At 65.6% G+C, this 11,002-nt stretch overlaps 1 protein-coding gene across 11 annotated transcripts in view; it reads left to right on the top strand.

Moving 5' to 3' along the window:
• The window catches only part of FBRSL1 (fibrosin like 1), a 77,643-nt gene extending 66,891 nt beyond the window's left edge, over positions 1 to 10,752 (top strand). For 2 of the 11 annotated variants that reach the window (XM_045087670.1, XM_045087667.1), the window contains 13 exons: positions 7 to 221; positions 970 to 1,038; positions 1,206 to 1,420; positions 2,207 to 2,257; positions 2,431 to 2,526; positions 3,073 to 3,141; positions 3,275 to 3,304; positions 3,485 to 3,556; positions 4,612 to 4,744; positions 6,881 to 7,018; positions 7,227 to 7,310; positions 7,530 to 7,728; positions 8,528 to 10,752. In XM_045087670.1, coding sequence (XP_044943605.1) covers positions 7 to 221; positions 970 to 1,038; positions 1,206 to 1,420; positions 2,207 to 2,257; positions 2,431 to 2,526; positions 3,073 to 3,141; positions 3,275 to 3,304; positions 3,485 to 3,556; positions 4,612 to 4,744; positions 6,881 to 7,018; positions 7,227 to 7,310; positions 7,530 to 7,728; positions 8,528 to 9,494 — 2,338 coding nt within the window. In that variant the 3' untranslated portion in view covers positions 9,495 to 10,752. Of the gene's footprint in view, positions 1 to 6; positions 222 to 969; positions 1,131 to 1,205; positions 1,421 to 2,206; positions 2,258 to 2,430; positions 2,527 to 3,072; positions 3,142 to 3,274; positions 3,305 to 3,484; positions 3,557 to 4,611; positions 4,745 to 6,880; positions 7,019 to 7,226; positions 7,311 to 7,529; positions 7,729 to 8,527 lie in introns of all 11 variants that reach the window. The other 9 variants (XR_006608869.1, XM_045087669.1, XM_045087668.1 and 6 more) reach the window with 9 other exon arrangements.
• The last annotated feature ends 250 nt before the right edge of the window (positions 10,753 to 11,002 follow it).

The following is an 11,002-nucleotide window of genomic DNA, read 5'->3' on the forward strand; positions in this document are numbered from 1 at the left end:
CCGCAGCAGGAGCAGCAGCGCCAGCAGCAGCGCCAGCCTCGGGCTCGCGAAGCACGCGTCCCTGTCGCCTCTCGGGCCGGGCCCCCACCTGTCTACCTCACACTTGGCGCTCCGCTCGCAGCACCAGCACCGCGCGGCGGCCATGTTCGCCGCCCCCCCGACACTGCCCCCGCCCCCGGCGCTGCCGGCCAACAGCCTGGTCCTCCCAGGACACCCTGCCGGTAGGTACTGGCTGGGGCTGGGGTCACTGTCCCTCCACTCCGTGGTCCTCCCCTCTGGGCAGGTGGGAGGGACGTGGTCTACCCGGGGAGGGGGTGCGGGCACCAGAGGCAAAGCCTCCCCCACCTGGTCCCAGACCGCAGGGACGGATGGCATCGCGGCCTCAGCCCCCACCCCCCACCCCCCACCGCTGCAGGCTTCGTTTCCCAGGCGGGAGGTCCCACTGCCGGGTGCAGAGGAGGCTCCCTGCCTCCGCCTGGCTCGTGCCCCTGTGTGCTGGCGCACGGGTGCCCTGTATGTGCCCACGGAAACGCAGCCGTGTTCCCTGCTCTTTCTGAGTCCTTGCCAGGCCTCGTCAAGGGGAGGGACCTGGAGCATCTCCGTTGCCCTGCCGACAAAGGCTTCCAGGGCCTGCTGTGACCCTTGCAGCCTCTCCCCCCTAGTGTGTCTGGGACGAGGGCCCCAGGCCCTGTGTAGGGCGTGCGCAGCTGAGTCCTGGAGCAGGGGGTTTCCGGGTGAGCGGCAGCAGCCTGGCTTCTCCCTCCCTGCTTGGTTCTGGCAGGTGTCCCTTCAAGGCCGAGTGTGGGGTCATTGAAGATTTCTCCCAGGGGTCTTGTCTCCAAGTTCTTTGTAAAATCCTGAGCAGCCCAGCGCAGGTGCGGGCAGCCCGGTGCCCTGGGATGGGACCAGGTCGCTGGGCTGGGGGGACAGGGGGCACCGGGGGCTCACGGTGTTCTCTCTTGCCTTTAGATGCCAGCCTGTTGATCTCATTCAGCCAGCCAATCATGTATTGCCAGCCTCATTCGGGGATTCTGATTGGTACTTGGTCACAGGCTCCTCTCTTACCTCCACCCTGGGGCCCGCACCTAGCGAGCGGCCACCACGGCTTGGCCTGCCGAAACCAGTGCCAGGTGACTATCCGCCTCGCCCCGCCCAGAGCCCATGGCCGACGTGCCTCTCCGTCTCTCTCTCTTTTTCTCTTGTAGATCACGAGCTGCTCAGGCAAGAGCTGAACGCGCGTTTTCTGGTCCAGAGCGCTGAGCGGCCCGGCGCCCCCCTGGGCCCGGGGGCTCTGCTGCGGGCGGAGTTCCACCAGCACCAACACACACACCAGCACACACACCAGCACCAACACACATTTGCCCCCTTCCCCGCGGGGCTGCCCCCGACGCCGCTCCTGCCACCCGCCGCACCCCCGCCGGTGCGTAGGCCCCCCATGTGGGCGGGCGGGCGGGCGGGGCACACAGCAGGCACACGCAGACGCTCTCCGCACGCACGCGGCCAACGCCGGCCCTTTCTGTCTGTCTGGCCCCTCCTTCTGGTCCTTCTGTGGGTCCCGTCATGAGGTTCTCTGTCCTGGGCTTGGGCGGGTGCCCCACGTCTGCTCACGGGTGACACGGCCCTGGGGCCAGTCTTAGCCACACAGGATTTTCAGCATCTCGGTCGGCAGCAGGACAGCAGGTCTGGAGACTGAGACAGGACTGAGGGGGGCGGGAAGCCAGGACTCCCTCCCAGGGGCCCTAGGTGGTGGGCCCCCATCTCTTGAGCCAGCTACCGTGTGAGGTGGAGTCTGTCGCAGGGGCTTTGCTCTGTAAAGGGCCAGGCTGCTGGGGGCCTGGGTACATGTGACCACCTGACCACCGGCCCTGGGCTCCATGCCCCCCGTGATGACAACAGCGTTCCCTCCCAGGCATCAGCCAGGACACTTGGATGGCACAGACGGGCCCCTTTGCACTGCCCGCCGTGGGACCGACCGTTAGAACAGGGAGGGGACCCACCCAGTCTGCGAGCTGGGCCCCAAGGGGCCAGTTCAGGGCAGTGGGCCAGTGTCCTCAGGGACCCCAGGGGTCAGCTGGCTGCAGGCCACCAGCCACAGGAAGCAGCTTTCTGGGCCTCCGCCTGGCCCAGCAGGGGTGCGGGTGCCGGGCCCAGTGGAGGGTGTGGGATGGCTCGGGGAGGCCTCACTCTCCGCTTTTTTCTTTTCCAGTTTGATAAGTACGCACCCAAGCTGGACAGCCCCTACTTCCGACATTCCAACGTGAGTGTCCCTCTGGGGTCAGGGGGCTAGAGGTCACGGTTAAAGGGTGGGGCCGCACCTGCCCAGAGGCCTCGTCAGGTTCCCTTCTGCGTAGCGCAGGGCCAGGCCCAGCGTCCACACCGGATGCCCTGCGCCCAGCCGCGGCCCTGGAACGCGCCATCTTTCTCTTGCAGTTCTTCCCGTCCTTCTCGTCCGCCGTCCCCGGACTGCCCACCCTGCTCCCACACCCAGGCCCCTTTGGGTCCCTACAGGGTGCTTTTCAGCCCAAGGTACCAGCTGCGCCTGGGGTGGGACGGGGTTCAGGGCACATGGGAGCCCTGCTGTGCAGTTGTGTGTGTTGTGATCCTGGTGTTGGTGCGAGCCAGCCATCCTGGGGGGATGGGGCTGTGCAGCCCCGCGGCCGGAGGGGGCTGGGGGCTCCCACACTCCCTGAGGGGCCTCCGCCGGACCCCCAGCCTAGGCAGTGGCCGGGGTTGGGGGGACACCAGGGAGCAGCGGTAGTCAGGTTTCACGTGTCCTTGTCCCTCAGGGCATGGGGGGCAGAGGGCAGGTCTTTGTGGGGTAGTCAGTGTGGGGGCATCCGTGTCGCAGGAGGCCCCAGAGAGGAACGGGCCTCTTCCCCTCGTCCTCCCCAGGAGGCAGCCCCGCGACCCGGGCACGTCCTCATCCAGAGCGCCTTCCTGCCGTTGCCCAAGTCCTTGGGCAGAGGGCGTGGGAAGCCAGGCCCCCGCGGGTGGCAGGGTGCAGGGCCCCCTGGGGTCCTCTGCCTGGGCCCGGGCTCTGCAGCTCGGTCATATCCTGTTCTCTCCCTTCAGACTTCAAACCCAATCGAGGTAACGGGCCGGGCCAGTGCTGTTCACACCCTCCTCCAGAAAGCCCCTGGGGTAGGTGGCCTCCCTGTCCACCCTTCCCTCCCTGGGTCACCCAGCCGGCCCAGTCCCCCTCGTGGAGGGTGGTGGCCGCAGCAGGGCCACCCGCAGAGCCGGGACCTCACCCTTCCCTCTCCATCACTGACAGGTGTCCGACCCCTACCGGACTGCAGTCAGGGTGAGTGTGCGGCACACGCCTGCACGTGTGTGCCTGTGTCCTTGGGAGGGAGGCTCATGGCTGGGGAGGATGGCGAGGGCCTCACGGATGGCCCCAGGGGTGCCCAGGACAGCAGGAACCTGGGGAGGCAGCAGGAAGAGGCCCCCCATGAGGCTGAGTGTGTGGCCCGCCCTGTCACAGAAACCTGGGAGGTGGTGTGCGGTGCACGTGCAGATCGCCTGGCAGATCTACCACCATCAGCAGAAGGTCAAGGTGAGCCCATCCCGCGTCCTGCCGGCTGGCAGGTGTCCCCATGCGCTGCTTGTGTTGGCACAGGGGGCAGGGCTGGGGAGGAGTCCAGAGGGTGGGGGGTTGCCCAGGAGGCCCCCAGGCGGGGGTTTGGGAGGAACTGACCCTGTTTTGTCCCACCAACATCATTTGAGGCGTCCGCATGACCTTTCCTGCAGGCATTTAGAGAGCACCTGTGGTGTGTGTCTGGGAGGGGCAGGTGGCCCAGGTGGGCCCCCAGGCCATAACCCAGACAATACGGGGAAGAGGCAGCCATAGGCACTCTGGGGACACGCTGTGGGCTGGGGATGCCAGGGAAGGGCAGGCAGAGGCAGGAGAGGCCCTTACCCACACCAGAACGGGGGCAGCCTGGGCCTCAGCCCCTAACCCCCAGCCCCAAAGGGTCCTGACCCCTCTGTTGTCATCTCGGGTCACACGCACCTCCGTGCATGGCTTTCAGAAGTCACCACGCCAGCATGTACTATGAGAGGTCCACAGGGTCCTAGGACAAAACACCGTGTGTTTCACTCTGCAAATGTTTGAATGTTCGGCTAAGCCGCGGGGGCGGCCCCCACGTGGGCCGGAGCACCCCACTGCAAGGACAGGGCCCCCAGAGGGTCTGCGCCCCCTTGGCCGCGTATGGTCGTCACAGCGGAACCACAGGCATGTTTGTTTTATGTAATAAACTTAAATGCTAATGGTGAGGCCAGATTCAGTCACCGGAAGCTTGGAGCATATTCAAAACAACAGTACCTGAATTGGCTTTTTCAGTCCCGTTCTGCAAAATTGTAGCACAGGGAAACTTTTACCGACAGAAGCGTGGTGTCTGTCTGCACTGAGGCGCTCTAGTGTGGATGCGCGGCTCTCGGGCCACAGGAGGCGCGAGCCGCCTCCTCTGCGCGTCACACGTTGTCCTGACAGCACGTGGCTCTCCTCGGTCGGGACGAGGGTCTGGTTCCGCTGGGGAAGGAGGACGTTGCACGCTGGCGGCCGGTGGCGGGCAGGACGGGCGGGCCCTGGACGTGCTCCGTCCCTCTCAGCAGGTGCAGCTGGACCCCCACAAGCTGGAGGTGGGCGCCAAGCTGGACTTGTCTGGCAGACCCCCAGCCCCTGGCGTGTTCACCGGATTCCACTACCCGCAGGACCTGGCCCGGCCCCTCTTCTCCGGCTCAGGTAAGGCGCCCTATCCAGAGCACAAGGAAGGGGGAGGTCCTGCCTGTTGCCTGGGCTGGGGCTCCGACAGGACAGTTCCAGACGCATCCGCAGGCTTGTTTCTCCCACGATGCTGCTGGGTCAGTCCCCGCCCCCGCCACCTCTGTGCCAGCACGTGTGACACCCCCCATCCTGGGCCCCCACTCCGCCCTGGAGCTCCCGCCTCTGCTATCTCCCCGCCCAACCCAAGGTAGGGCAGGAGTCCTCCCCGGGTCTGGCCTGCCCCTCCCCGACTCTAGCCTCCCTCCCAGGACTCCTGGGAAGGGTTTTGGTGTAGCTCCCCAAGAATCCACACGTCTTTCCGGCACCATCTTGCCATGCTGGGGCTCTGGGACCACCGCCAGGTTCAAGGATCACGGGGAGCCTCCTAGGACTCAGCATAGGTTACCCGCAGGGCCAAGATGCATCCCAGGGAACGGACATAGAGTGGGAGAAAGGGAGTCTCGCGGTGGGAGATCGGCAGGAAGCCAGCGCAGGATGGCTGAGGGCCGGCCCGGGGAGGTGCAGGACGCCCCCATTTCCTCGGCAAGGAACCGAGACATCCCGCATCCTGTGCTGTGCTGCTGGGACACTCGTAGACCCGGCACGCAGGGTTCCAGCGGGGAGCGGTCCCGTGGCTCCTCTGTCCGCACACACCCAAACCAGACTCCCAGAAGGAAAGCAGGCGCCCCGCACGAACCGGTGTCTGTGCAAGGGAGTAAGGTCCATGAGACGCTGCTGTGCAAGGAAGCTGAGAGCCTGAGCCCCGAGTTCCCAGCCTCACCCGCAGGTGCTCCCAAGGCCAGCTGCCCGGGCCACAGCGCGAGCAGCGCCCCATCCCTGGAGGGGCCCGCTCCTCCCTCCCCAGCTGTCAGAGAACCAGGGCTCACCTCGGCCCTCCCTGACCGCCCTCCTCCATGTGCACACACGCTCTCCTCCGCCTGCAGCCCCCGTCGACCCGGCCATGCACCCAGTAAGGGTGGGCCCTGGTAGTGGGCTGGGGTGCTGTGTGTGGACCAGACCACGCAGGCTGGCCTCCAACAGCGTGACTTGGCCAGTCCCTGGCTTCAGCTGGATGGGGGTGTCCCTCAGAACGCAGAGGTCCCCCCATCTGGCTTCAGTCTGTGGAGTCGGCAGGACGTGTTCTCGCTGTGGGGCCCAGGGAGCTGTGGCTTCCTCTGCTGGGCGGAGCCCGGAATCAGGGTGCCATCCGCTCACCCGGACCGGGCCCCGCGGACACGGACGCAGGTGGCCTGCCCTGCCTGCTGGGCATCTCGCCCCGCGGCAGGGCTCAGGCCTGCTCTGGCGTGGCTGTTTCTCCGCACGTCTGCGCCGCTGCCCTTCCTGATTCCTCCAGCCAGAAGCCTGCCTGCGGGCTCGCTCTTGTGCGCTCTTAAAGCAGCGTGGCTCCCCTGCACTCGCGGGGACACGTTTCCATCAGCGCCAAGCCAGGCTAGTTCTTACTAACGAAGTTTCCGTTTGACGACTTTGGCCTGTGAGTCCTTCGGGAGAGCAGCTGGTTGTGTGCTGGGGAGCCCGCGGAGACGGGAGACCGTGTGGGAGCGGCGGTGGGGCTGGCCACGGAGGCCCGTACAAGCATAAACTGTCCGCTGCAGTGTCCCCCGAGCCGGGGACATGGCGAGATGAACGCTCTCCACTGCGGTGTCCCCCAAGCCAGGGACACTGGCGAGATGAGCGTGGCTGGTCACCGGTCTGCACCAGGAATCCTCCCTCTACAGTGGCCGGCGTGTGTGGCTACCGGGCCGGACCCTGACCCCACGGCCCCTGCCCGGGGCCCAACTTGGCCGCCCTAGGGGTGCTGTCGGGCCAGGCTCCAGCCCAGCCAGGGCTGGACTGTGTGCTGACACCTGTGGGCTGTGGCTGGGGGACGCGGCAGGAAGGGACGCGCTCTCTTCAGCAACCCTTCCGTCGCCAAGATCGCCTCTTAGCTTCCAGCTGGAGGTTCTGGGGCCAGTGTCCCTGGCGCAGCCTCAAGGCCTGCCTCTACACCTTGTTCTCTGGGGACCCCGGTGCCTTTACCCCTCCCGCCTCCCCTCGTGAGCTTCCGGCGGGAGATGTAGACAGGCCCCTGAGGAAGCTGGGGTGTCCCCACTCTAGGAATGGCCCACAAACAGGAGGCCCCAGGTCTACCAGGCTCCTGTCAACCTGCTCTCATAGGTGCTGCCCATCCCACTGCCAACCCGTTCGGACCCTCCGCCCATCCCAGCAGCTTCCTGACCACCGGTCACCTGACAGGTAGGTGCGCTCTCCGGCCTCTGAAGTCTGACGGGGGGAGGATGCAGGTGAGCGGGAAGGGGACCCTGAGAAATAGAACAGCTCTCAGACTATGGAGGGGCACCTGCCTTTCTCTGGGGTCACAGGAGAGGGTCTGGTGTTCAAGTGAAGTCAGGAGGGAGCCCTGGTGGGAGCTGTGAAAAACCCTGAGCCCTGGTTGTCCCCACAGACCCTTTCAGCAGGCCAGGGACCTTCGGGGGCCTGGGGAGCCTGGGCAGCAGCGCCTTCGGAGGCCTGGGGAGCCACACACTGAGTGAGTGACCACCAAGCTTGCTCTCTGCTCTCCCGGCGGCATGCATGGGCTCCCGCTGTGGGTTTGGGCTGCACCCTGACCCTTGGCTGACGGTTACCCTCTGTTACCTCCCTGGGTGCAGGAATGATGTGCTTCTCCCCAGCAGCCCTGCGGTTCCACGGGGCACCCTCACTCGGGGTGGGGATGCTGTCGTGGCCTCACGTTCCCACTCTTCTCTAGCTCAGGGCAGCGGCATCTTTGCCCCCAAGGAGAGCTCTGCACTGCATGGTCTGCCCAGCCCCCATGAGGCCTGGAACCGACTGCACCGAGCGCCACCTTCCTTCCCCACACCACCCCCGTGGCCTAAGCCTGTGGACCCTGATCGGGTCTCAGCCCTGACCAATCACGACCGAGAGCCGGACAAGGGCAGGGAGGAGCGGTGAGTGGCACCGGCCTCAGCTCTGTGTGGAGGTCCCCTTGCCGTACTCGGGGCTGGGCAAGGCCAGTAGAGGGAAGGCCCCATGGAGAACCCCAGGATTGGGGGAGGGGCCACGGAGAGGGCGGATCCAGCCCTGGAGGTGGCCGCAGGAAAGGTCAGCTGGGCTCGGTGACCCCAGCGGGGCCTCTGCAGGGAGCCGCCTGCATCTTCACGGTGGGGTCTGGCTCTGGGAGGGGTACCTGTGGGAGAGTCCCTGGCCAGGAGGACGGGGCTGAGGCTGGCCACCCCCGGGCAGCAGCACCAGGTTGGCGGAGCAGGTGGGAGTCCTGTCGCAGAGTCCGCAGCAGAGCCTGGAACCTGAGGTGGGTCCATTGCGGCTGGCCGATGGGGTGGACAGGAGCCGGAGCCTCCCCGCCTCGCCCCTCCTCCTGTTGGGGATCCCTAGCCAAGGCCCTGGGGGCCATGCCCTCTCCTTGCGCCGGACGCAGGGCAAAAGGCTCAGAGGCACACTGCGGTGGGGCCTCCCCAGCGTGAACTTGTCTCCGTCCTGCCTCAGGGGCTTCGTGGCTTGGGTCTGGGGAGAGCTCTGGGGTCCCGCTGCAAAGCTGGTTTCTGCGTTTATCAAGGGGAGGAAAGACACGGGGTGTCGTGGGCCTGTGTCGACAAGATGCTGAAGGGACCCCCACAAACACCCCAAGGATCTGGAGGTCATAGAGGGGGAGCTTGGTAGCAGCACCCTGTTACACGAAGCTCCTCTTGACCCCGGGCTGAGTGAAGGTGTCTGTCTTGTCACTCCCAGGGACCTCCTGGAGAAGACGCGCATGCTGAGCCGGGCCTCGCCCGCAGCCCCTCTGGGCCCCCCAGTCAGCAGCTTCCTGCTCCGTGGCCAGAGTGAACCGGGCCGGCCGGGGGGCCCTGCCGAGCGCGAGGCCGAGCCCCGCGTCAAGGAGAGCCGCTCTCCAGCCAAGGAGGACGGCGCCAAGCTGGCCGCGCGCCCGCCGTCTCCCTACAGCAAAGCGGCCCTGGGCGACAGCCTGCGCCTGGCAGGCCTCCTCGGCCGAGAGCCGGGGAAGCCGCCCGAGGCGCCCGCCGAGCGGCCCCAGGGCGACGTCAAGGTGAAGGAGGAGCGCAGGGAAGACAGTGACGCTCCCGAGCCCCCAGGGGCCGGGCTGCACCCAGCGCCCGAGCGTCCACGCGCGCCCCCTGCGCCCCTGCAGCTCGGGCCCAGCCCGGTGGCCCGCGAGCGCCTGGGCTTCACGTGGGACCCCCTGCGCGACGCCTACCGCGGCCTGGAGCTGCCCCGGCGCGCCCTGCCCGCCTCCGCCCCCGCCCCGGGCCCCGCCACCCTCTTTGAGCCCCCCGAGCGCCCCTACCGCGACCGCGAGCCCCACGACTACAGCCCGGAGCGCCTGCGGGAGGCGCGCCGCGAGGAGCTGGAGCGCGCCCGGGCCGCACACCTGGGTGCCGCCGCGCACCTGCCCCCGGCCGCCGCGCACCTGGACAGCGCCGCGCTCCTGCCCGCGCTGGGCTCCCTGCACTACCCGCGCCTCGGGCCCGCGGCCGCCGCGCTGCACAACGGGCTCTTGGCGCGGACTCCGCCCGCCGCCGCTGCACTGGGCGCGCCGCCGCCGCTGGTGGCCGCGGGCGGGCCCCCCACGCCCCCCGGGCCGCCGCCGCGCAGCAGGACTACGCCGCTGGGGGGCCACGGGCCCGAGGCGCGTGACTATTCCCCATCCCGCAACCCCCAGGAGGTGGAGGCACGGTAGTCCCCGCGGGACCCCGCGCCCGTGTACAGAGACCCTTCCACAAATGCACTGCTGTAAACTTTTCTACGCGGACGTTTCTAGAACCTAAGCACAGCGCCGTCAGCCCTGGGGCGACACTTGCTTAACACCCGAAGTCTGCACAGTCTTTGCTGGGGGTGATCTTTGGTTTTCCGAGCTTGGAATTAGGCTTCTGAAGGAGAATTCAAGTTTGTACATCTTTTCCCACAGGTGAGAAGCGTTTTTAATAGATTTGTATTTTTTTCAATTTTGTGCTCTTTAGACATTTAAAAAGAAACAAAAAAGAAACTTTGCTTTTTTATCTTCAGTTCAGATTTGCAATGTAAAGGCCTCAGATCCCGCTCTAGAACCCCAGGATCTTTTGTCTTATTTATGGAGAAAAAAAAAAAACGGTCATTTTGTCCAGCGCACTGTGAGGCCCCCACTCAGGGCCCGCCTGGCCCTCCCTTGGTACTTGGAACCGAAGTTACAGATATATATTAAAATAATAATAATACTGTACAAAACTCTTTGCCTTATGCAGAAGCATAAGAAGATTTCTTTTTTGGTTTGTTTTTAAAAAAAAAACAAATGAAATATGTAAATAGTCTGTTAATATAAATATATGACGTTATTAAATTCTTAACCTAGGTAGACTTTATAAAAGGCAGTTTCTAGAAATCTCTCTGGCTCTTTGTGTAACCTGGCCACAAGCCCGCTCGCTGTCCTTTGGACGGGCTCAGAAGCTACCCTGCTGCAGATCTTCAACTATGCAAGCGCTCCGAGGTGGGGCAGGGCGGCCGGCCGGGGGCATCCCTTCCCGCGTCCCGGGGGAGCCGGGCCCCGCCCTCCTCGGACCCGCGGCTCTGGCCGCAAGGACAGCTCTGTGCACCCCCGTGCCCGTTGCGTTCTCAGACTCCGTAGCAGTTTTAGGAGTGGAGAGTCTGGAGGTTCGCTGCAAACAGGAGGAGTAGCTTCTGTCCGCTCTCCGTGCGCCCCTCCACCCGTGGAGGCCTCGGCGTGATCTCTTGGTTTCGGTTTTGCTTTCATAACCACCCGAACGTCTCCACGTGCCTGTCCCTCTCTGTTCCTGGCATCGCGCCCATGTCCGCTGCGCTCTCGGGCCTCGTTGGTCGGACCGTCTGCGGCCGTCTGCTCTGTTCTGTATTTTCGACCCGTGTGTCCCCTGTGGACTCGTGGTTTTAAACACTGAGTTCTCGTGTCAATCAATGAAGATAAATACAGCCTTGACTTTGGATCACAAGGTGGTCGGGTGTTCTGTGTGACGTGACAGCGGGGGGTGCTCTCCGTCTCCGCAGGACGGCCGTGGCGCGGGCCGCAGCTGGCGGTCGGTACCCGCTCCCCCCACCCCGCAGAGCACCTTCGCGGGCTTGTCTTCGGACCTGCCGCTCCGCCTGGACCGGCGCCCCAGGGCTGTCCTGCTGCCGGAATGCCCTCGCCCTTAGCCTGCCGCCCCCACCTTGGGCTGCCGTTGGGCGGCCGAGCCTTGT

The sequence above is a fragment of the Mustela putorius genome, unplaced genomic scaffold (genome assembly GCF_011764305.1).
Source record: "Mustela putorius furo isolate JIRA1106 unplaced genomic scaffold, ASM1176430v1.1 tig00001433_pilon_pilon_pilon, whole genome shotgun sequence".
In the NCBI taxonomy this organism is placed as follows: domain Eukaryota; kingdom Metazoa; phylum Chordata; class Mammalia; order Carnivora; family Mustelidae; genus Mustela; species Mustela putorius.